Genomic DNA, 25,135 nt, shown 5'->3' on the forward strand with positions numbered 1-25,135 from the left:
TAGAAACTCCTTGTATCAGATACAGTAAACTCCTTGTATCTGCCAGGCAGGGCATGAAGGCATGACAGAGGTAAGGCTTTTTTTTTTTTTTTTTGAGAGAGTCTCACTATGTCACCCTTGGTAGAGTGCTGTGGCGTCACTGCTCACAACAACCTCTAGCTCCTGGGCTTAAGCAATTCTCTTGCCTCAGCCTCCCAAGTAGCTGGGACCACAGGCGCCCGCCACAACGTCCAGCTATTTTTAGGTTGTAGTTGTCTTGTTTAGAAGGCCAGGGCCGGGTTAGACCCCTGCCTGCTCCAGTGTAAGTGGCCAGCACCCTAACCACTGAGCACAGGCACTGAGCCCAGAGGTAAGGCCTTTAAGGATTAGTAATCGTTCACTTTTAAGGATGAGTACTCTTTCGCAGAAAAGGATTAACAGGTACTGGGTTTCTTGGGGGAGGAGAGCCAAGTCCCTAATAAAGGACAGCCTGAGGTACAAGGAGATGTAGAACTAAGAACTGACAACTCCTTGGCCTTGATCAAGAGCTGTGTTGTAAAGGCCTGCCTCAGTGGCTCACACCTGTAATCCTAGCACTCTGGGAGGCTGAGGCTGCTGGATTGCCTGAACTCAGGAGTTGGAGACCAGCCTGAGCAAGCAAAATAGCCAGGTGTTGTGGCGGGCGCCTGAGGTCCCAGCTACCAGGGAGGTTGAGGTGAGAGAATCGCTTTGAGCAGTGGTTCTCAACCTTCCTAATGCTGGGAATCTTTAATACAGTCCAAAGGGGTTGCAACCTACAGGTTGAGAACAGCTGGCTTTGAGCCTAAGAGTTTGAGGTTGCTGCGAGTCATGATACCATGGCACTCTACTCAGGGCAACAAAGTGAGACTGTCTCAAAAGACAAATAAATAAATAGAAGAGCTGTTTTGTAGAAAGCTCACATCTAGTGACTGTGAGGATAAATCTGGAATATCTCTGGAGGAAGATCTGTGAGGAAAGATCTGAAAGAGCAATGGAGAAGGGAATAAATTTCAGAGCTGAACATTCAGCAAGTCCTCCCAACAGGAAGGCTAGTAGTTATTCAGCTCTTCCTGTCCATGAGCTGACTGAGAAAAAGGCAAGAAGCCGGCATCCTGAGTTAAAAGATCAACATAGTCATTCTTCCAGAGATATCCCCAAGTTGTTCCTACAGAGCAAAAGGAGTAGAGGTCTGTTTAACAATTAACAAGTAACTTTCCTTAAGGACCCACAACTTCTGGTTGCCCAAAAGATACTTACAGAGCCTCTGCTTCTTCTCCTCCTCCCAACACACTTCCCACTCCAAAGTTACAGCCAATGGTTAAAATGTTTGTTTTATTAATTCGCATCACCCTTGGTCGAGAGCTATGGCATCATAGCTCACAGCAACCTCAAACTCTTGGGCTCAAGTGATCCTCTTGCCTCAGTTTGCCTCAGTTTTTCATTTTTAGTAGAGATGGGGGGTCTCCCTTTTGTTCAGGCTGGTCTCGAACTCAAGCCATCCATCCACCTCAGCCTCCCAGAATGCTAGGATTACAGGTGTGAGCCACAGGACCCAGCCCCAAAAATTTTGCTAAAATTTTACAGTCTGCAAAATCTTGACCATGTTATATTTACCAATTTTTTTTTTTTTTTGAGACAGAGTCTTACTATGTCGCCCTCAGTAGAGTGCTGTGAGATCACAGCTCACAGCAACCTCCAACTCTTGGGCTTAAGTGATTCTCTTGCCTCATACTCCCAAGTAGCTGGGACTACAGTCGCCCACCGCAAAGCCCAGCTATTTTTCATTGCAGTTGTCATTGTTTAGCTGGCCCGGGCTGGGTTCAAACCCACCGGCCTCGGTGTATGTGGCTGGTGCTGTACCCACTTCCCTATGGGTGCCAAACCTATATATACCAATGTTACTTATATTTTTTATTTGTTGTGACCTACTTGGAAATATTTTTTTTTTTTTAAACAGAGTCTCAAGCTGTCGCCCTGGGTAGAGTGCCATGGGGTCCCTGCTTACAGCAACCTCAAACTCTTGGGTTTAAGTGATTCTCTTGCCTCAGCCTCCCAAGTACCTGGGACTATAGGCACCTGCCACAACACCCAGCTATTTTTTTTTGTTGTTGTTGTTGCAGTTATCATTGTTGTTTTAGCTAGCCCAGGCCAGGTTTGAACCCCCAGCCTCAGTGTATGTGGCCGGTGCCCTACCCACGGAGGTACTGGCGCCGAGCCCACTATTCTTGAAAGCTAAAAAAATTTCAACTTCAATTGCTAAAATTCAGTTAGGTATGCATGTACCAGTTCATAAAAAATACTTAAAGCATCCCCCGGACTTCTTTGCCCCTGAAAGTGCTTTTAGATCATGAAAAAAGTAAATTGCCAAAGGATTCCTGGAATGTATCCCCCAGGCCCAAGTATCACATGTCACTAGATACTCATAACACTTAGGATCTATCTCATCAAGCATACAGGGATCAAATTTATTTACTTTCTTTTCTATCCACTGACCAATTGTTTTTTAAAAAATTATATCCCAACTGATGTTCTGTAATACAACACGACTGAAATGATAAAGCACTGGCCTTTTCTGTCAGGCTTTTATATTTTGGGAGCAGTGAGTTCACTCTTGACATCTTTAACATCACTGGTTCTGCCCATCATATAGAATTCTTTGTTGGGAATGAGATTGACAAACTGAGCGAGGCGGTTGCACATAGCATAAAAAGCTGAAATGGTAGCTATATCCCAGGCATCTTCTTGATTGAAGCCATGTACCTCAAGCTTTTTGAAATGGTCATCTGTTATGTCATCAGCTCTAGAAACAGCAAGTGCAAATTCCAGCATTGCCTTTTCCCGAGCAGGAAGGTCAGATTTTCTCCAATTCACACAAACCTGTAAGAAAAAAAAAAAGTCAGAAGCAGAATCTCTATCATAATCCAGCCAATAAAAACACAGGAATAATGAAATTGGCATTAATGAAAAAAACCGAGGTTACTATGAAGGGGCAGAGTCAGGCCAAAATAAACTTTCTAGAAAGAGAAGTAACTTCGTTAAGTCCAGTGGAATGGAAACTGGAAGTCCGGCTCACCACCCCCTCTGTCACAGAGTCTTTCCTTTGGTCATTCTGGCTACAAAAACCTTTTTCTCTTCCAAACACCCATGGTAAAAATCTCAGAACCAAGACTCAAGAGACTCTTAGTACATAAGGACCCAACAACTCAACCTTTTCATAAGAAAATTAGAGCTCAAAGAATGATCCCTTTGCCCCCAATTAATCGCAGACACAGTATTGCAAAATTAATAGCTAAAATTAGCAATTACTTATACTATGTGCTAAGAATGTGTTCAATGCTTTGTATTAAATATCTCATTTAATTCTTCTAAAAAGCCTAAGCAGTAGTATTTTTTTTTTTTTTTTTTTTGTAGAGACAGAGTCTCACTGTACCGCCCTTGATAGAGTGCCGTGGCGTCACCTGGCTCACAGCAACCTCTAACTCTTGGGCTTACGCGATTCTCTTGCCTCGGCCTCCCGAGCAGCTGGGACTACAGGCGCCCGCCACAACGCCCGGCTATTTTTTTGTTGCAGTTTGGCCGGAGCTGGGTTTGAACCCGCCACCCTCGGCATATGGGGCCGGCGCCCTACTCACTGAGCCACAGGCGCTGCCCCTAAGCAGTAGTATTTTTATTGTCATATTCATATTATGGGCAAAGAAACTGAAGCTCAGAAAGGTAAAGTGACTTTCCCAAGTCACAGAGCTAGAGTACGGCAGAGCTAGGATACAAATCCAAGTGTACTGGATTCCAAAGTCTACATTAGTAATTACTACCTTTCCTGAGGAAGCAAAATACTGGAAACCACTAAAAACTTAAAAATAGAAGAATAGTTCAGCAAACCAACGTGTAACAGCACATCCTCTGACCACAAGGGAGGCGTTGCCTAGGAGACATCCTGGATGAGCAAAGGTCCAGGGACTAGGCAGGAAGCTCTCAGCAGGGAAAATTATCTTGAAGCTCACAGCAGAGACCCTGAGGGGACAGTTTGTAAGGTCTCACTCAGGTCTGGTGAGGAGGGAAGATTAGCGAGTAGGAAGACTGAAGAACCTCAAACTTAGGAGTAAACACAGAGAACAGATGTTACTTTCCCCTGGCCCCAAGGATCAGGATTTCACTGTATATCAGGACTCTGTAAGCTTGATGAAAAATCCACATTTGCTATGTCTTTACCCTCAGTTCATTTCTCTTGAAATCACTAGTATGAGCTGTGACACCCAAAGGGCTTGACGTTGAATGAAGCAAAGGGAGGGTAAGTTGCTGACTAAGGGATTGAGACCCCATTTCACAACTAGTCTTAAGTGAGAAAAAGCAGATGGAGGTATTTCCAGAATGAGAAGCAGATAGGCCAAAGCCTGGGGCCAGTAGCAAGAAATAAAAGAAAACCTAATAAAATGGCTTAGGCCCATTAGCAATAATTTGTGGATGGACCAAATTACCCCTGGGAAATGCAGACAGTATAATGTAGCTTAAAAACTTTAAGCTGTCATGGCTCCGTGCCCATAACTCAGTGGTTATGGTGCCAGCCACATACACCAGGGCTGGAGGGTTCAACCCAGGTGGGCCTGCTAAACAACAATAACTATACTTTTAAAAATTACAAGCTCTGGTTTGAAACTGACCCAGGCCAGTGGAGGTTGCTGTGAGCTGTGATGTCACTTCACTCTATTGAGGGTGACATAGTGAGACTCAGAAAAAAAACACACTGTCCTCCAATAACATCCCCAAACCTGATAAAAACAAAAGAAATCTAGTTAGAGGACAATCTGATTTGCAGAATTAGTGGGAAAACTTTATTATAGCAAATACTTCAAATACAACCATTCCCAGTCATTTCCTTTCATGTTTTTCTTCTTTTTTAACTCCATTTGTAATTTATTTCCCAGAGATGGCTAAACTGTATTATAGTCACTTTATTAATAAAAACCAAAAAACTTCCTTCAGCTATAAAATCCAAGTTCCTTTACTTAAATATTGGATCTAAAAAAGGAAATTACCAGATTTGAAACCTTTTTCACTGTTAAACTATAAAAACTTGATTTCTGTTAAATTTTCTTTTGGACTTATTATAATATTTAATATCCTATATTTGCTTGCTCTTCATCTTGACCAAAAAATTCCACGTTTTAATAATTCTTTTTTACATTGTGAAGCTATTTATCTACCCCAGACCAAGAAATAAAAAATAAAAATGATGAGTGGAAAAAAAAAATTACAAGCTCTGAAAACAGACTCTGCCACACTCTAGTTGTATGCCACATATTAAGTTCAATCTCTGAACTCCCAGTTTCAAAATGGCTATATAAGGCTTACCTTAGAGGGGCAGTTGTGTACATTTGGGAGAACATATGCCAAGTATCTAGTATGTAGGATAATATTAAGAAATAAACATATCCTACATCGAGCACACAAAGTGAATTCAGTGTGAGTTTAAAATGACTTGCTTTTCTTCCAGAGGCTTAAGGGACTTGGATCCCCCTGGGTTACACGCAGAGTTGGCTTCCTTGGAGTTGTAAATTCCTTAAGCCATTTCTCTGAAGCTGTACACCCATAAAGCCTGAGATCAAAGGGCATGCCGCCCTTCCTCTGAGATACAAGCCAGAGGGTTGACTTATGTTAACAACATATCGTCAGAGGTCTATAGGTGCTCTGCCCTGAGGAGAAGACACAGTCATTACTTCATACTGAGTAAACTGAGTGAATGCTTGAAGATATTCTTCCATTAACTCTGTTCCCCTGTGGCTACTTTCTCCTTTGTGATCTTTCTTTAGATACCTGCTCAGAAATTAGTCAATGTTTAGAAGAAGAGGTTTACTACAAAGGTGATTGTATTGATATGATAACAAAATATTTCCTTTCAAGTTAATTTCAGATAGGTAGAATAATGATGAAACTAATAGATAATAGATCAAGTGTGCACGTGACTAGAAAAGTATAAAATCAAAACCCTGAATAAAGATTTTTGCTACACGCCATCTCATCTCGTGTAGTCTGTTTCTTGACTTAATTACAGGACCGAGTTTACACCCACGGCAAAGCTGCTGTTCGTTCGTGTCTCCTGTCACGCAACATAGTACACAAAGTTAGGACTCAACTAACCCCTACTCCCAAACATCATGTATATGCAGAAGTATATGGGCTATGACTGGAAGGGACCTCAAGCAGTCAGCAGGAAGAGCTGGAGGTCTGTGTTCCCTGTACTATACAGTGACATGGGCTTTGCCCTTTCCTTAGGTATACAAAAATCCTGAAATTGGAACAGGGAAGGTTGGCACTAACCTGGTCCGAGAGCACTGGGTCCTTTGAATAGACCCTATAGCGGGCACTATGGACAACCACATTGTATGGGCACCTGTCAGCCAGGCTGGTTACCACAATGATGAGTTCCTTATCAGCTCTGCTGAGTTGGCCTGGGAAGGAACAGGAGAGAATAACTGTCTATAATCCCTGAGCAGCAGCTTAGAAGAACCTAGACAGGCTCAGCCAAGTTTTAGCAACAAGTTACCCACCCACTTACTCACCTACCCATTCACTTACATATCCATTCCCAGTCCCTTGCTACTGTTTCGTTTCCTTTGTGATACTTAAACTTTCTATAGTCAACTTGTTCATTTATCTTTAGTCACTCATTGTCTATTTTTTTCTCTCTAGAGTATGTTTGAAAGTTCATTCTTCTGACTCGTTCACTAAATACTATATCCCCACAGAAATACCTGGCATAGGGCGGCCCCTGTGGCTCAAGGAGTAGGGCGCCGGTCCCATATGCCGGAGGTGGCGGGTTCAAACCCAGCCCTGGCCAAAAACCACAAAAAAAAAAAAAAAAGAAATACCTGGCATAACAGTAGCTGCTTAGAAAATGTGTTCAATGAATTACTAAATTCAAGACATATTTTCTGAGGCCTATCAGGTACTGTGCTGACACTTTTAAAAAGGAGGAAGAGACTGGCCAGGGTGGCTTACAACTATAATCCTAGCATTTTGGGAGGCCTATGTGGGAGGATCAGTTGAGGCCAGCCTGGGTAATAGAGCAAGACCCTGTCTCTACAAAAAAATTTTTAAAATAGTGAGGCAGGGCGCCAGCCCTATATATTGAGGGTGGCAAGTTCAAGCCCAGCCCCTGCCAAAACTGAAAAAAAAAAAAAAAAAATAGCAAGGCATGGTGGCATGGGCCCATAGTGCCAGATACTCAGGAGGCTGAGGGAGAAAGATTCACTTGAGCACAACAGTTCAGTGCCACCATGAGCTGTGTCACACCACTGTACTCCACCCTGGGTAACAGTGAGACTCTTATTTCTAAAAAATAAGTAAATCTAGGGCGGTGCCTGTGGCTCAAAGGAGTACGGCGCCAGCCCCATATGCCATAGGTGGTGGGTTCAAACCCAGGCCAAAAGCTGCAAAAAAAAAAAAAAATAAATAAATAAATAAAAGAGAAGGAAGAAAAAGGGAAGCTAACCTCAGAGATCTATTACTTAAGAGTAGGGAGAGGCAGAAAAGTACCAGGCTTAATAATTCTGGGAACATTACATACATAATCTCATTTAATCTTCACATCAGTTCTGCCAAGCAAATATTATCATTTTACTAGTAAGGAAAATAAGGTACTGAGGCATTTAAGTACTTTGCTGAAGTTATTTATAGCAGAACTCAGATTTGAACATAGGATTGGTGTCCTCTAGAGACGCTGTGGAAGGACATAAGGCAGACAACATTCTGTATGCCATTGGAAAAGGACAGATGAAGGGGGTTGAAAGAGATCAGAGAAGGAAGAATGCCTTGTAAGTGAAGGTAGGTGAGATGGACTTTGAAGGAAAGCTCAGATTCTCAAATGCATGGGGAGGAGCAAAGATGTCCCAGGAACACAGCCAGTGTGAGCATAGTTAAAGAGCAGAGATCTCATGAGATCCGAATGCTGTGGGGGAGCCCACTTTAATTCAAACATAGTATCTTCATGGTTGAGGAAGATGAGGCTGGGAAGGCATAGTGGTGTCAGCCCATGCACCGCCAGTATGACAGGCTGCTGTTTGCTTCTTGGTACCTATTCTGACCTTCCTTAAGTAACAGAATCCCTTAATTTTAGCTGGGCACATAGCTACAGCTTCCCTTATAGCTGGATATGACAGCTTCCCTTCTTTCATTCTGATGACAGCCAGTGTGAGTTTGTAAGCAAGACCAGTCCCAGACGGTAAACAACACTATATCAGCCCTAAGCAGCTCATACTAGCACTATTAGGTGAGAGAGAGAGAAAAAAAATCTCATTTAAACCAATGTATCTTTGGCTCTGGGTAATAGCAGCCTAAACCTGAACCCTACATAATAAATCCATGAATGCCAGGTTAACTTTATTCAAGGGCTGTAGGGAACCATGGAGGGCTTTTTAAGTCCAAAGTAAAGTAGATGAGTCAGAGTTATTACCTCCTTTATTTCAATTCTATACCTATAACCATAAGTTACATTTAGACCTCAGACTTGGAATTCTGAGGATGTCAAAGAAGGGGAGCTTCTCCGTACCAGAGCAGTAATCTGGGACTATATGGGAAGGAGGGCTAGTAAGCAGGCACCTGGATCTCATCTAAGAATGACTGAGCATTTTTCTTCCATTTACCTGTTTCTTTGTTGCAGATAGCATTGTAATAAGCAAAGAAGGCTCTAAATTCCAAAGGTCTGTAAGATAATACTTTAAATACATTTGGTAAAAATCCTGTCTGCAGGGAAGGAAAAAGACATGGTCACTCAAAATGAAAACTCAGAGAATAAAATTTAAAAAGAAATTTTCTTTAATCCTTCAGTCACTACGTTGTTAAAAAATATTTCAGAAAACATACCCAAACAATAACTGAATGCTCTCCATATTGTCTGCTGAGTATCAGGTGCTATCTTAGGAAGATCATAGCCTTCCCACACATACCTCACCTTTTAGGGTATGTTAAGTGTTACTTCTAAAGATGTATATGGCGTTTATTAGTTACGTCATCTCATGAAATTTAGAGTAAACATTACAACTTAACCAAATGACACTTCTTAGGATTTAGGTTCTGGCTCAGCGCCCGCAGCACAGTGGTTACGGTGCCAGCCACATACACCCAGGCTGGTTGGTTCGAAACTGGCCCAGGCCAGCTAAACAGCAAAGACAAGTGCAAAAACATAGCTGGGCTTTGTGGTGGATGCCTGTAGTCCCAACTATTTGGGAGGCTGAGGCAAAAGAATCGCTTAAGCCTAAGAGTTGGAGGTTGCTGTGAGCTGTGACATCACAGCACTCTACTGAGGGTGACATGGTGAAACTCTGTCTCAAAAAAAAAAAAATTAAAAAAAGAATTTAGGTTCTACTTCTTTCCTACCTTTTCACAGAAGGGCTGTTGGTGTTCACTATTTCTAAGAATTAAATCAGTAACAAGCCTTGATATTAGTGAAGTACTTTATAAAGTTCTTTCATACATCCATTCTCATTTATCCTTCTCTACAACCCTGTAAGGTAGATAAGACAGTTACTGTGATCCTTATTTTATAGATATAGAAACCGAGGCCAGAGGAATTGAGTGACTTGCTCAAGGCCATACCAAATGTATGGGATTTTGATGATGAGTTTTCAGTGTGTTTTCTTTTTTTTTTTTTGGTTGCAGTTTGGCCGGGGCCGGGCCCGAACCTGCCACCCTCGGCATATGGGGCCGGCGCCCTACCGACTGAGCCACAGGCGCAGCCCTTCAGTGTGTTTTCTAATGGGATGCCATAGCAGACAATTGGTGCCTGCAACTCAGCAGCCATTTTCTTCCCTTCCCCCTGACAACAGAACCTGGACATTGTTCAGATGTAAAGTTGCTAGGGGTTTCAGAGATGATTAAGCCCTTCCCCAGCTCTAGTGGCTGAATCCTGATTCGTCTACACCAGCGGTTCTCAACCTGTGGGTGGCGACCCACAGGAACTGTATTAGTATTAAAGGGCCGCGGCATTAGAAAGATTGAGAACCACTGGTCTAAACCAATAATGGTTATTCTAGTCCACTTATCAGTGATTGGCTGAGGAATGGACATGTGACACTATTCTGGGTAGAGATGTGAGGGGAAATCAGCTGAAAGCCTTTTTCTCTCCAAAGGGAATATTAAGAAAGGATGTGTCCTCACCCTTTCTAGGAGTTCTGCGAGGATGTGTTTCCTGCACTATAGCCTTCTAATGACATGAGTGATAAGTCTGAGCACAGAGTCATCACACTGAGAAAGAAAGACCCAAAAATGAAAAGAATCTGGTCCTTGATAATATCACCAAGCCACTGAATTTATCCAGATATCCTCCTACTTCTGTGCCTGTTGTAATGTGAGACATTGAATTGTCCTTCCTGGTGTTCTTAACACCAGCTGAATTGAGTTTGCTGTACAACAAGTAGCTGGCAGCACCTGCTAATAGATGCTAAAGGTTCATTACCAGTACAGAAGACAGAGTGTAAAACCATTTATATTGGCTAAGGGCAGGGTTTCAGGAGGGAGTGGGCAAGTGGAGAGGTATGGACAGGTGAAGGTGGTACCAAGGGAGAGGCTGTGGGCTCCAAATCTTTCCCACCAGAGCAGCTGAGCTTTTATCTTTTTTATATAAAAGGCTTCCAGGGCAGTGCCTGTGCTGGCCCCTATACCAAGGGTAGCAGGTTCAAATCTGGCCCTGGCCAAACTGCAACAAAAACATAGCCAGGCATTGTTGGGAGGCTGAAGCAAGAGAATCACCTAAGCCCAGGAGTTGGAGGTTGCTGTGAACTGTTACCCCATGGCACTCTACCCAGGGTGACAAAGTGAGACTCTGTCTCTAAAATAAATAAATAAATAAAAGGCTTCCATCCAATAGTTTGGGAAAAAATCACAAAATTCTACCAAGTCTGAAAAAAAAAAAATAGAGCAAATGTCTGTATTTAAGGAAAGATCTTATAATTTGGCAGCACATATCACCAGCTTTAAAAACTACCATCAGGAAATAATTCAGGGATGTACAAAAAGATGTGCAAACATACATATAAATAATACACACACATATTTCTATATGCAAAGATTTTTTTACAAGTCCTAAATTTCTAAGATTTGGAGATGGTTTAAATAAATTATAGCATCTTTATTATACAATGTTATATCATGCAGCCACAAAAAATGTTTTGACTAGCTGGGTACAATGGCTCACGCCTATAATCCTAGCCAATTGGAAGCTGAGGAGGGTGGATTGCTTGAGCTCACAGGTTCGAGACCAGCCCAAGCCAGAGCAAGACACTGTCTCTAAAAAAATAGCCAGGCATTGTGATGACCGCCTGTAGCAGGGGTCCTCAAACTATGGCCACAGGCCACATGCAGCGGTGTGAATTGTATTTGTTCCCGTTTTGTTTTTTACTTCAAAATAAGATCTGTGCAGTGTGCATAGGAATTTGTTCATAGTTTTTATTTTTAAACTATAGTCCGGCCCTCCAATGGTCTGAGGGACAGTGAATTGGCCCCCTGTTTAAAAAGTTTGAGGACGCCTGGCCTGTAGCCTCAGCTACTCAGGAGGGTGAGGCAAGAGGATCTTTGAGCCCAAGAGTTTGAGGTTGCTGTGAGCTATGGCACTCTACCAAGGTGACAAAGTGAGACTGTCTCCAAAAAAAAAAAGTTTGACTTAGAAACATGTTTATGATAACATGATCTCACTTTTTAAAAATTTATATATATATTTATACAAAGAAAAAAGGAAATAAGAAAATACATCAAAATGTTAATTTTGCATGATAGAATCAGATTTTTATTATTTTTGAATGTTCTTATTTAATTTTCCAACATGTACTTTCTAAAAATAATTTTGCAGAAATAACAAGGAACCTCTCACACTTGTTTAAGCAGCTAGCACATATTCTCAATTACTATATCTCCACACCCTACTACAGAAATACCTCAGTAATAAGTGGGCAGAGGACTGAGTGACAAGAGTCCCAGAACCCAAGAGGCTCTGCCTAAGATAAGAGGGGGAAAGTGTGGGATTAGGATGTAACTGTATCCCAAAGGAAGGGTTCATCCATCTTAGGGAACTTCGATAGACTGGGGCAACCAATACCAGGGATTCCACTCAGACTGACAAAGGTCTGTGCTGGCTGTGACTCCCTATATCAGGCAAATGTCTCACCTTCTTTTCTATCTCCTCCATGAGCTCTACAATGTCAAAAGGCAGGTCCTTCTTGTAGGGAATGGGATAACGGCTGATGGCTTTGGACTTCTCTTCCTGCTGAGTCTCATATGGGCGCAAGTTCAGGGTCACCATAGGCAACTTTTTCCAAAATCTATTTGTCACAAGATGAAGAGACTGAAAGGAAACAAAGACAAGTTTTGATGGCCTACCAAAAGAATGGCTTAGATAGCCAGTCTGTATTTCTGGGCAAAAAGGAAAGATGACAAACAATTCCATCTATTAGGTCAATTACCATTGATTAGAAGTCCCTAAGTTGAGCAATCATTGAAAGAATTCTGGACTTAACAAGAAACAATGCTGTAATCATTTAGTAATATCCAACACGGGAAAGGGATATGGTGGCCCATGTAATTTATATTTGAAATATTTGGCTTACGGGCCAGCTCAGATACCATCAAATGGCAATAAAACCTCCTGGCCATGAAGCTTTTCTGAAGTCCTTTTAAGTCTACCAATGATTGCCAGAATGTTATCGGCTTCGTATGACAATGACAATAACTATTATAATATATATTAAGCACTAAATGTGTATCAGGTTTTTTACATACACTCTCTAATACCCCCAGAAGCTCTGCATTTCAGATATAAAACTAAAAATCATAAAGTTTAGGTCATACAGAGATGTTTGAGATTAAATTCAAATCCAAACCTGTCTGACTCCAGAGTGTATGTTTATCTCACTATGTAGTGCTGTATCTTTAAAAATCTAACCAAAAAAAGGGGGATAAACAATATCCTAAGTGAAAAATGAGAAACATCTGCATGGAAAGCCCCTTTATGCCTTTTACTATACAAAGTTATAAGAGAAGTGCAAGAAAATAAAGACTGCTTTTCTAACAAACCCAATCTGGGCCAGACACAGTGGCTCATGTCTGTTATTTTAGCACTCTGGGAGGCTGAGGAGGGTGGATTGCTTGAGATCACAGGTTCAAGGCTAGCCTGAGCAAGAGTGAGACCCCATCTCTAAAAATAGCTGGGCGTTGTGGCAGGCGCCTATAGTCCCAGCTACTTGGGAGGCTGGGGCAAGAGAATCGCTTGAGCCCAAGAGTTTGAGGTGCTGTGAGCTATGATACCATGGCACTCTACCAAGGGTGACAAAGTGAGACTCTATCTCAAACAAAACAAAACAAAAAAGAACCCAATCTGTTCAGGTAATCCGAGGCTATGAAAAATAATGTAATGTAGGGCTGTCTGAAGCCAGATTACCTGGGTTCAAATCCTGACTCTGCTGCTTACATGCTGTGTGACTTGAGGCAGGCTACCTCTCTGTCCTTTGGTTTCTTCACAAGTAAAATATAGATAATACCAAACTTACAGAGTTGTTATGAGGACCTAATAAGTTAATACATATGTACAAAGTTCTTACAGCAGAGCCTTGTCCTTAGGAAATGCCTTATAGATATATACTAAATAAGTAAAATTTAAACATTAAAATAAGGGTGTGGAAAAAAACCCCAAAAAATAACAAAATAAGGTGTGATTAAAGTATATTGGGTATACTTCTTATCAATTCACCTTTGTTTACATGTTTAAATGCTAGACGCACAGAAAAGGTCTGGACAGCTTCCCTCATACACATTGTGATGGCCACTTTGTGTTCAATTTGACTGGGCTAAGGGAGGCCCAGATAGCTGGTAAAACATTACTCTTGAGTGTGTGAGGGTATTTCTAGAAGAGATTAGTATGTGAGTAAAGAAGATCTGCTCTCACTAGTGTGGGCAGGCATCATCCTATTGGCTGAAGACCCCAAAAGAACAAAAAGGCAGAGAAAGGGTATATTCACTGTGTCTTATTAAGCTGGGACATCCAACTTCTACTCTCAGACATCAAAGCTCCTGGTTCCCAGGACTTTCAGCCTTAGGGAATTTTCTTCTCTTTTTCTTTTTCTTTGTTGAGACACAGTCTCACTTTGTCACCCTTAATAGAGTGCCTCAATGGGTCCTGTGTACGTGGTAGCCTACCTGCCTTTCACACCTGACTCTTTTGTCTATGCCAGCACATATATCATACTGAAGGAAAAGGCCTAGGCTGTGAAATTTTGTTTTATTTTTGATTTGTTTTGTTTTTTTGAGACAGAGTCTCACTTTGCTGCCCTGAGTAGAGTACGGTGGCATCACAGCTCACAGCAACCTCAAACTCTTGGGCTCAAGCGATTCTCCTACCTCAGCCTCCCAAGCAGTTGGGACTATAGGCACCCACCACAATGCCTGGCTATTTCAGAGACAAGGTCTCACTCTGTCTCAGGCTGGTCTTGAACCTGTGAGCTCAGGCTATCCACCCACCTCAACCTCCCAGAGTGCTAGGATCACCTCACCCAGCCTTGTTTTATTTTTGAGACAAAGTCTCACTCGGTTACCCTGGGTAGAACGCCATGACATCATAGTTTATAGTAACCTCAAACTTCTGGCTTCAAGATTCTCTTCTCTCAGTCTCCCAAGTGCTGGGACTACACATGCCAGCAACAACACCCAGCTTATTTTTTCTATTTTTAGTAAAGAAGAAGTATCACTCTTGCTCAGGCTGGTCTCAAACTTCTGAGCTCAAGCAATCTACCCGCCTTCACCTCCCAGAGCTCTGGGATTGCAGGCAAGAGCCACCACAGCCTGAAATTTTGTTACCTCACTTTCCCCTGCCCCCTAGCCAGGGTGAGGCAACTATCTGAGTAACTAGGCCATAGATAAGCCACTGCTCTTTAAGGCTGCCAGGCCCAAAAGCTCTGCCCATACAGAGTCATATTGTGGGGATTTGAATAGGGAAATCAGATGTGAGGCAGTTGGCAATCACTGGAGATCGAGGCCACTGGAGTCATCATGGAGTAAGAAATAATGAGAAAGCAGCTGCTATTAGAGAAAAGACTCAGGCTAGAGGGTGAAGAACAAGGTTAATGGTAGCAGGAGAGGCACACAGATAAAACATGACAGGAGTGAGAATAGCTAAGATTTGTTCTTGGCAGACTTCTCTGCGGGCCTGCTGCATAGATCCCAAGTTACCAGAATGATCACTCAGTTTCAATTTCCATTTCTTTGTGGGATGACCATTTGATTTCACAAAATCTGCAACAGGATGCACACACTGACAAGAAGAATCTAAATGACAACCAATGAGGTAAACGTGTCTTATCAACTAGGGAGCCTCTGTAACCCAAAGACAACAATGTACTAAAGGAGTGAAATACTCCTCTCATATAAACTTACTGGAAAAAATAAAAAGCAAACATTCATATAAATGCTTAGTGAAAGGTGGACCTACCAATAACCTATCTCACAGAAGAAAATAAACTAACAAACAGAAAGCAAGAGAAGTAAACTCACAGCACATAATTGCCTGTTTAAAGAAAACTCACAGCGCTGTGGCGCCACAGCACTCTACCGAGGGCAATAAAGTGAGAGTCTGTCTCTATTTAAAAAAAAAAGAAAGAAAGAAAGAAAAACTCAGCACAACTGCCTTTGTTTTGTTTTAAACATCTGGGACTCAACTTGTCTTAAAGCCTAACTCATTGTCTTTCAGAGTTTATTCACATCCTTCAAGAGTTTTTTTTTTTTGTTTGTTTTGAGACAAGAGTCTCAACTTTGTCACCAGTAGAGTGCTATGGCATCATAGCTCACAACAACCTCAAACTCTTGGGCTCAAGCAATTCTTTTGTCTCAGGCTCCCAAGTAGCTGGGACTACAGGCACCTGCCACAATGCCTGGCTATTTTCAGAGACAAGGCTGGTCTCCAACCTATGAGCTCAGGCAATCCACCCACCTCAGCCTTCCGGAGTTCTGGGATTACAGGTGTAAGCCACCGTGCCCAGCTCCTCCTTTGTTCTTATTTCTCCAAGAAAGTGAGCCACCAATCATGGCCAATAGTACTTTTTAAAAACCCTAAATCCAAGCCAATCTACAAATCTGAGGTCTTGTTCCTCTTTTCCTATAAAAACTTTTCTCTTCTTTGAGTCAGAGTCTCATTTTGTTGCCCTTGGTAGAGTGCTATGGCATCAAAGCTCACAGCAACCTCAAACTATTGGGCTTAAGCAATTCTCTTGCCTCAGCCTCCCAAGTAGCTGGGACTATAGGCACCTGCCACAACGGCTGGCTATTTTTGGTTGCAATTGTCAGGTTGTTTGGCTGGCCCAGGCTGGGTTTGAAGCCGCCAGCCTCAGTGTATGTGGCTGGCATCGTAACCACTGTGCTACAGGCACGGAGCCTTCCTATAAAAACTTTTAAATTATGAACCTTTGGCTAGGCATCTATAGCTCTGCAGGTAGGACATCAGCCACATACACTGGAGCTGGTGGGTTCGAATCCAGCCCCGACCAACTACAACCAAAAGAAAAAAAAATAGCTGGGTGTTATGGCAGGCGCCTGTAGTCCCAGCTACTTGGGAGGCTGAGGCCAGAGAATTGCTTAAGCCCAACAGTTTGAGGTTGCTGTTAGCTGTGACACCATGGCACTCTACCAAGGACCACATAGACTGTGTCTCAAAAAAAAAAAAATTGTGAACCTTTGAGGGCTCGCAAGATGGGTCATATCTGTAATTCTAGAACTCTAGGAGGCTGAGCCAGGTAAATTGTTTGAGCTCAGGAGTTCCTGACCAGCCTGAGCAAGAGGGAGACTCTGTCTATAAAACATTTAGCCAGCATTGTGGCAGGTGCCTGTGGTCCCAGCTGAGGCACCTGCCACAATGCTCACCTGCTCAGAGGCTGAGCAAGAGATCACTTGAGCCCAAGAGTTTGAGGTTGCCATGAGCCATGACACCCCGGCACTCTACCAAGGTGACAAAGTAAGACTGTTTAAAAAAAAATAACAAAAAACATTGAAACCTAAAAAGAACTATTTCTGTTTGTTGAATAAGTACTTTACTAGGCTTACTGATAGAAGCTTTGTAGGCATTGTCTCTAACCCTTAAATTATGTATCACCACTGGGGGCAGCCATGCATGACTTGGCTACCATGAAGAATACAAGCTTGGTATTGCCATGGCTTCATAGTTTTCAAGAGAAGCTACACGTAGAAATTCAAAATGAGGCATACTTGGCCAGGCATGGTGGCTCACACCTATAATCCTAGCACTTTGCGAAGGCAAAGAGAGAGGACTGCTTGAGGTCCAGGAGTTCTAGACTAGCCTGAGCAAAAGCAAAATTCCTATCTACTAAAGATAGAAAAATTAGCCAGGTGTACTGGCATGTACCTGAAGTTCCAGCTACCTGGGAGGCTCAGGCAGGAGGATCACTTCAGCCTGGAAATTTGAGATTGCAGTGGGCTATAATGATGCCACAGCACTCTACCCAGGTGACAGAATGAGACCTTATCTCAAGAAACAGAGGACAGGACAGCGCCCATATCTCAGTGGGTAGGGCGCCGGCCATGTACAAAAAAAAAACAAAACAAAAATAGCCAGGCATTGTGATGGGTGCCTGTAGTCCCAGCTACTTGGGAGGCTGAGGCAAGAGAATCACTTAAGCCCAACAGTTTGAGGTTGCTGTGAGCTGTGATGCCATGGCACTCTACCCAGGGCGACACAGGGAGACTCTGTCTCAAAAAAGAAAGAAAGAAAGAAAATAGAGAACAATGTACTTTGTAGATGTACAGCAAAGAGGTGTCTTGTGTGACTGAGTGATCTTTTGAGAAAAGACACGATCACTCTACTTTCCAGTTAGCTATACAGGGTACCAAGGCCCCAATACTGTACTCTTTCACTTGTCAAGGTCATCAATGAACTTGAGGCATATCTCTGAGGGAGAAGGAAGACCTTGATTCTGTGTATACTTTTTTCCCTGCTTGTTTGCTAGTTTGGCAATAAACTGAAGTAAAAATAAGCTGAAGCTGATTCAGGGGTCCTCAAACTTTTTGAACAGGGGGCCAGTTCACTGTACCTCAAAACGTTGGAGGGCCAGACTACAGTTTTTAAAAAAAAAACAAAAAACTATGAACAAATTTCTATGCACACTGCACATATCTTATTTTGAAGTAAAAAAAAAAAAAACGGGAACAAATACAATCACACTGCCAATCACATGTGGCCCGCAGGCTGTAGTTTGAGGGACCCCTGGAAACCCATACTAGGAGTTCTAGATAAATGCATCGGAAACTGAGATTTTCAACTGTATTAGATTTAGTAATCAGATTTTCTCCTGATTACTAAATGTTGACTCAACTGTTTTTCCCATTGGTGTAACTATGGCAGGACTGGTGACTATTTGAGCTGTATTTTAGGTATATAGAAGTTCATTGTACTAGTCTATCAACTTTTATGGTTTAAAATCATCTGTAAGAAAAAAAAAAAAACCTGCGAGACAAATAAACTCTGCAGGCTGTTAGTTTACAATCACTAAGCTTTAATGGTCAACTGATGGGCCAAGCACGGTGGGTGAGTGCTGTAGCATCACAGCTCACAGCAACCTCAAATTCTTGGTCTTAAGCGATTCTCTTGCCTCAGCCTCCCAAGTAGCTGGGACTACAGGTGCCTACCACAACGCCTGGCTATTTTGTTGTTGTTGTTGCAGTTGTCGTTGTTCAGCAGGCCCCAGCTGGGTCAGAAACCACCATCCCCAGTGTATGTGGCCAGTGCCCTAGCCACTGAGCTATGGGCGCAGAGCCAAATTTTCATTTTTTGAGACAGAGTCTCACTTTGTCACCCTTGGTAGAGTGCCATGATGTCACATCTCACAGCAACCTCAAAATCTTGGGATCAAGTGGTCCTCTTGCCTCAGCCTCCCAAGTAGCTGGGATTATAGGCATTTGCCACAACACCCGGCTCTTTTTAGAGATGGAGTTCTCCTCTTGCTTAAGCTGGTTTCAAACTCCTGAGCTCAATCCACCCACCTTGGCCTCCCAGGTGCACTAGGATTACAAGCATGAGCGACCTTATAATTTTTTAAAACATTTTGTTACATTATATGGGAATCAGGTTTGTAGTATAGTTTAGACCAGGCATTTCTGGAGGGCTGTTGACCAGAGTCCAAGTTCCTCAAACCTCTCAAGGCTAGCAATAGCTCTGTGGTCTACACAGGGCTAGGATTCTGGGGTTCCTGTTGACCACAGCACAGAATCCTGGGTGCCCTCCCTTCTTTCTGGGCTGCAGATGGCCCTGTTGTTTCCTGGTGGCTGAGAACAGAATGCCTAGCAACCAGATTACTATCCCTGAGTCCTGCCTAGACATAGATAGAAATCACTGAAGCCAGTTAGGCAAGTTTGTCCCAATTTGTAAAGTTTAAGTTGTTATCACATGGTGTGCCTGCATAATTGTCCTTGACTGTCTTTCTTTCTTTTTTTTTTTCTTTTTAGAGACAGAGTCTCACTTTTTCGCCCCAGGTAGAGTACCGTGGTGTCACAACTCACAACAACCTCCAGCTCTTGGGCTTAGGTGATTCTCTTGCCTCAGCCTCCCGAGTAGCTGGGACTACAGGTGCCCGCCACAACACCTGGCTATTTTTTGTTGCAGTTGGGCTGGGGCCAGGTTGGAACCCGCCACCCTCAGTTTATGGAGCCAATGCCCCACTCAATGAGCCACAGGTGCCGCCCCTTCTTCTGTTTATTTATTTATTTGAGACAGAGTCTCACTTTGTCACCCTCAGTAGAGTACCGTGGTGTCACAGCTCACAGCAAACTTAAACTCCTGGGCTTAAGCAATTCTCTTGCCTCAGCCTCCCATGTAGCTGGGACTACAGGCGCCCGCCACAATACCCAGCTGTTTTTTTACAGAGGAGGTCTCACTCTGACTCAGGCTGGTTTTGAGCCTGTGAGCTCAGGCAATCCACCTGCCTTGGCCTCCCAAGTGCTGGGATTACAGGTGTGAACCACTGTGCCAGGCCCCTTCTTCTGATTGTTTATGATTACTTGAGGCACCTTGCTTTGAATAACTCAAATTAAGTTTACGCATTATGCTATCAACATAATTTATGATTTTTGATTGAATAAAGAGACCTATGGGAGAATGGCCCAGTGCTGCACTTGCTGGCTGTACTTGAGATGCTGCTGGCTTAGTGTACATCTCTCACAGGCTCCCTTCAGTTATTTCACCTGAGATAACTGATTCTGAGTTTTTCTTACATCAACTTCTCTCAGTGCAGATCCTAGCAAAGGTTATTGGACCCAGACCCCCATAATATTAATTGATTTCAGATGTTGCATGCCATGGATTAAACCCTTTGCCACGATGTACAGTCCTTTCTACAATTCATTGGTTTGTTCAGTCATTTTCCTATTCAAGTTCAAAATGAGTCATAAAGCAGCACAGACACCTACAACACCTCAGGAACTGCTAAGGAACATACAATGCAGTGGTAGTTCAAGAAGTTTTGCAAAGGAGATGAAAGCCTTGAAGATGAGGAGTGGTGGCTAATCATCAGAAGTTGACAATGATGAATTGAGAGCAGTCATTGAAGCTGATCCTCTGACAACTACAAAAAGAGTTGCTGAAGCTCCCAGTGTCAATCATGAAGCAAATTGTAAAAGTGAAAAAGCTCAATAAGTGGGTGCCTCATGAGTTGGCCAAAAATCACAACAGTCGTTTTCAGTGTTATCTTCTCCTATTCTATGCAACAAGGAACTATTTTTCAATTTAATTCTGATGTGTGATGAAAACTAAATTTCATATGACAACCAGCTCAGCAGCTGGAGAGGAACCTCCAAAGCACTTCCCAAAGCCAAACTTGCACCAAAGAAAGGTCATTGTCACCGTTTAGTGGTCTGCTGCTGGTCTGATCTACACAGATTTCTGAATCTTGGTGAAACCATTATATTTGAGAAGTATGCTCAGCATATTGATGAGATGCACCAAAAACTCCAATGCCTACAGCTGGTATTGGTCAACAGAAAAAGCTCAATCCTCTCCACAACACCCAAATGAATTGGGCTATGATGTTTTGCCTCATCTGCCATATTCACTTGACTCTCATCAGCTGACTACCACTTCAAGCATCTCAACAACTTTTTGCAAGAAAATTGCTTCCACAACCAGCAGGATGCACCAAATGCTTTCCAACAGTTTGTTGAAACCCAAAGCAAAGATTTTTACACTACAGGAATAAATAAATTTATTTTTCGTTGGTAACAATATGTTGATTGTAATGGGTCCTATTTTGATTAATAAAGATGTGCTTGAGCCTAGTTATGATTTAAAATTCGTGGTGCAGCAATCTTAGCTTTTGGCTGGGCGCAGTGGATCACACCTGTAATCCCAGCACTTGGGAGGCTGAGTGGGATGGATTGCTCAGAGGTTTGAGACCAGCCTGATCAAGAGTGAGACCCTGTCTCTAAAAAATAGCTGGGTGTTGTGGCGGGTGCACGTAGTCCCAGCTAAGGTGCATCAAAGAAAAAACCTGAAATTGTGACCACTGCCTATGAAAATTGTGTGTCATCATGCTGTTAAAGGAGTGCATTCATTGATTGCTTTCTATGTCCAAACATAGATCAAAAAGCTTAAGATACCTTTGTCAGTCAAGGTCTAATCAAGAGACAAACTACATAGTAATTCAAAGAGGAAAAGTTTAATATATAAAGAATGATTAACAGAGAATTGAAATAGTAGGGTTTTTATTTTTTTGAGATAGAGTCTCACTTTGTTGCTCTGGGTAGAGTGCTATGGCGTCACAGCTCACAGCAACTTCCAACTCCTGGGCTTAGGCGATTCTCTTGCCTCAGCCTCCCAAGTCGCCAGGACTACAGGCACCCACCACAGCACCCAGCTATTTTTTTTTTTGTTATAGTTGTCATTGTTTAGCAGGCCTAGGCTGGGTTCAAACCCGCCAGCCTAGGTATATGTAGCCAGTGAGCTATGGGTGCAGAGCCAAGATTTTTTTTTTTTTTTTGAGACGGAGTCTCACTTTGTCACCCTCAGTAGAGTACCATGGTGTCATAGCTCACAGTAACCTAAAACTCTTGGGCTCAAGCGATTGTCTTGCCTCAGCCTCCCAAGTAGCTGGGACTACAGACACCCACCACATCACCCAGCTATTTTGTTTTTTGCGACAGGGGTCTCACTCTTGCTCAGCCTGGTCTCGAACCCATAAGCTCAGGCAATCCACCTGCCTGGCCCTGAAGTTATTTCTTTATTTCATTTTTTATTGATTGGTTGATTGATTGATTGAGACACAGTCTCATGCTGTTGCCCCAGGCTGCAATACCATGGCAACAGCCTACCTCAGCCTTCCAGCCTCAGCCTTCCAGTAGCTGGGACTACAAGGACACACCAGAACACCCAGCTAAATTTTTTATTTTTAGTAGAGTGGGGGCCTTGCTCTTGCTCAGGCTGATCTTGAACTCCTGACTTCAGCCTCTTGGAATGCTAGGATTTTAAGCATTAGCCCCCGTGCCCAGCCTGGCCTATTTATAAGAGCAGATAATGGCAAAGCTGTTGGAAACCAGAAAATCATCTGAATATTTAAAATTGGTTATATATTACGATACACAAGGACCAAGCCTGAATGCCATTTCAAGTAAGAATCTAGTTGTTAACAATGTAGTTTAGATTTGAGGGATATGCATAGGGAAGCCACATGATATTCGCTATTAAATGGAACTAATACATTTAAAACAGTAGCTAGTGAACTAAACACAACAATTAAATAAGTGAGGTGAAGGCTATGTTAACCAGTTTGATGTAAACATTCCAAATGGTATATAATCAGCACACTATACTCCATAAATGCAGTAATGTACAGTTATGATCTAATAAAAAAAGTCTGATCTTTTACTTTCTACGATAAGCCTTATTTTTAAGAAATTATGATTCTTTTTGGTTAAAAACCATCTGTAGCAAGCATAAGACAGGAGGATCTCCTGAGCCCTTGAGTTTGAGGTCACAGTGAGCTATGATCCAGCCACTGCACTCCAGCATGGAAGACAGAATGAGACCCTATCTCTAAAAATGAATAAATAAAAATCGGCAGCAAGCCGACTCTTACCTGTACAGCTTATATTGTGAGCAATTGTTTTTAGATTAAATCCTGTACTTTTACTATTACATTTATATAAGTCATCATGTAGTTCATTTGTAATCATTAGAAACTAGTAAAATCTAAGATTTACTCAAATATCACCTCCTTTGAGACACCTATCCTGACTGCAGCATTCCTTCCATGTACAGATAACCACTGCATCCTCTGTACTCTTGGGACTGACACTCTGTTCACTTGTTGCAGCCACCATATCACTTGATGTCTTTTTTTTTTTTTTTTTTTGTAGAGACAGAGTCTCACTGTACCGCCCTCGGGTAGAGTGCCGTGGCGTCACACGGCTCACAGCAACCTCTAACTCTTGGGCTTACGCGATTCTCCTGCCTCAGCCTCCCGAGCAGCTGGGACTACAGGTGCCCGCCACAACACCCGGCTATTTTTCTGTTGCAGTTTGGCCAGGGCTGGGTTTGAACCCACCACCCTCGGCATATGAGGCCGGCGCCCTACTCACTGAGCCACAGGCGCCGCCCCTTTTTTTTTTTTTTTGACACAGTCTCACTTTGAGGCCCTTGGTAGAGTGCTGTGATGTCATAGCTCACAGCAACTTCAAACTCTTGGGCTCAAGTGATCATCCTGCCTCAGCCCCCCAAGTAGCTAAGCCTAGAGACCCGGCTATTTTGAGAGATGGGGTCTCCCTCTTGTTCAGGTGGGTCTCGAACTCCAGAGCTCAGGCAACGGACCCGCTTTGGCCTCCCACAGCGCTAGGATTTCAGGCGTCAGCCACGGGGCTGGCCTAACGCTTGATATCTTCGTGTGGAGACAGTGAACTCCCTCAAAGTAGAGACAAGGGTTCAGCTGCCCTCCCAGCTCCATTCCTCACTCAAAGTAAACGCTCAACTAGTGTTGTCTGAAAGCAAAAAAATGCCAACCCTCACCAGGCAGTAAAGAAATGTAACGAGACCAGCCTGCGCAGGAGCGAGACCCTGTCTCTACTAAAAACAGAAAAACTAGCCAGGCATTGTAGCGGGTGCCTGCAGTCCCAGCTCCTCGGGAGGCTGAGGCTGAAGGATCGCTTGAACCCAGGAGTTTGAGGTGGTCGTAAGCCGTGATGACGACGCGGCACTCTAGCTGGACCAGGGTCAGCAGATTCAGACTGTTTCAAAAAGGAAAGAAAAGCAACCGTCCAACCTCTAACAAAAATGTCTGAAGAGGAAGTTGTGGAAAAGAGTCCGGCAGGCTGCTGTCTGCTCCAACTTTTAGGAAGGGTAAGTTCGCAATTTCCCCGAGGGAAATACTCAGAAGAATGGGAGGTGCCAGGCTTGAGGCACTCGAAGGCAGAGTGGCCTGCACTGCATTGGCTCCAAACCCGGGAACCTCCCAAGAGAAAAGCGACCTCGTGCACCTGGGCTGATCAGCAAGGAAATGCACGTGCCGGCCCGAGGGCGAAGAGCACACCCGCCTGCACTGGCTTCTGGCCTCGGCATTCCCCAACCGCCGCGGCCACTTTTAGAACCAGAAAAGCCAGCAGCCTTTAAGAAACCGCGAACCACGACGCCACGGGACGCCAGAGCTGGCCTCCACGAGCTCGTTCGTGGCCTTGGGTTCCCTCCGCACTCGAGCGGACTTCCGCAAGCCCAGGCTCGCGCTCCCGCTCACTCACCAGCGGCCGCAGGACGCCGAGGCCGCGAAGCACCGACATGGCAGCGCGCGGCGTCGCTGGAGGTTGCTTTTCTCGCGCGCCGCGCCCCTCTGGGCGTGCGGGGCGGGTGGGACCCGTAGGCGTAGCCTCCTCGCCCCGCCCCGCCCCGCCCCGCCCGGCCCGGAGGTGCAGGTCACCGGAGACCTTTCTTCCCTGCCGCAGCTGTGCCATTTGTTGGAGCGAGCTAGATCACTCTCCACTTAGGGCACCAAGGAAGTGGTTATTATAGGGCTCCCCTGCTATTTCTGGGCCAAGTCTCTCCCAGAGACTGCACTACCGACGTGCAGACCTTGAGGGACAGTCCAGGGAACTTCTCTGCCTGGCCCGCACCTGAGGTCAC

General features: G+C 43.6%; 1 protein-coding gene across 1 annotated transcript; it reads right to left on the bottom strand.

Annotated features, from left to right (window-relative positions):
- Positions 1-112: 112 nt before the first annotated feature.
- On the bottom strand, positions 113-24,866 carry LOC128569858 (uncharacterized). The gene is made up of 5 exons (XM_053568480.1): positions 24,757-24,866; positions 12,155-12,331; positions 8,640-8,739; positions 6,316-6,446; positions 113-2,877 (listed from the first exon to the last, which is right to left on the bottom strand). Exons 1-5 carry the CDS (start codon positions 24,793-24,795, stop codon positions 2,584-2,586), a joined length of 741 nt encoding a protein of 246 aa, XP_053424455.1. The 5' UTR covers positions 24,796-24,866; the 3' UTR covers positions 113-2,583.
- Between the last annotated feature and the right edge of the window lie 269 nt (positions 24,867-25,135).

Source organism: Nycticebus coucang, chromosome 2 (assembly GCF_027406575.1).
Source record: "Nycticebus coucang isolate mNycCou1 chromosome 2, mNycCou1.pri, whole genome shotgun sequence".
Classification (NCBI taxonomy): domain Eukaryota; kingdom Metazoa; phylum Chordata; class Mammalia; order Primates; family Lorisidae; genus Nycticebus; species Nycticebus coucang.

What these genes read in the sequence shown, in the direction of transcription:
- LOC128569858 (XM_053568480.1), bottom strand. Translation starts at nt 24,795, where the DNA reads ATGTCGGTGCTTCGCGGCCTCGGCGTCCTGCGGCCGCTG. An exon ending in TGGAGGAGATAGAAAAGAAG is followed by an intron (nt 8,740 to 12,154) that starts GTGAGACATTTG and finishes CCTTCCCTGCAG; the next exon opens with ACAGGATTTTTACCAAATGT. An exon ending in TATCTGCAACAAAGAAACAG is followed by an intron (nt 6,447 to 8,639) that starts GTAAATGGAAGA and finishes GTTCCTTCCCAG; the next exon opens with GCCAACTCAGCAGAGCTGAT.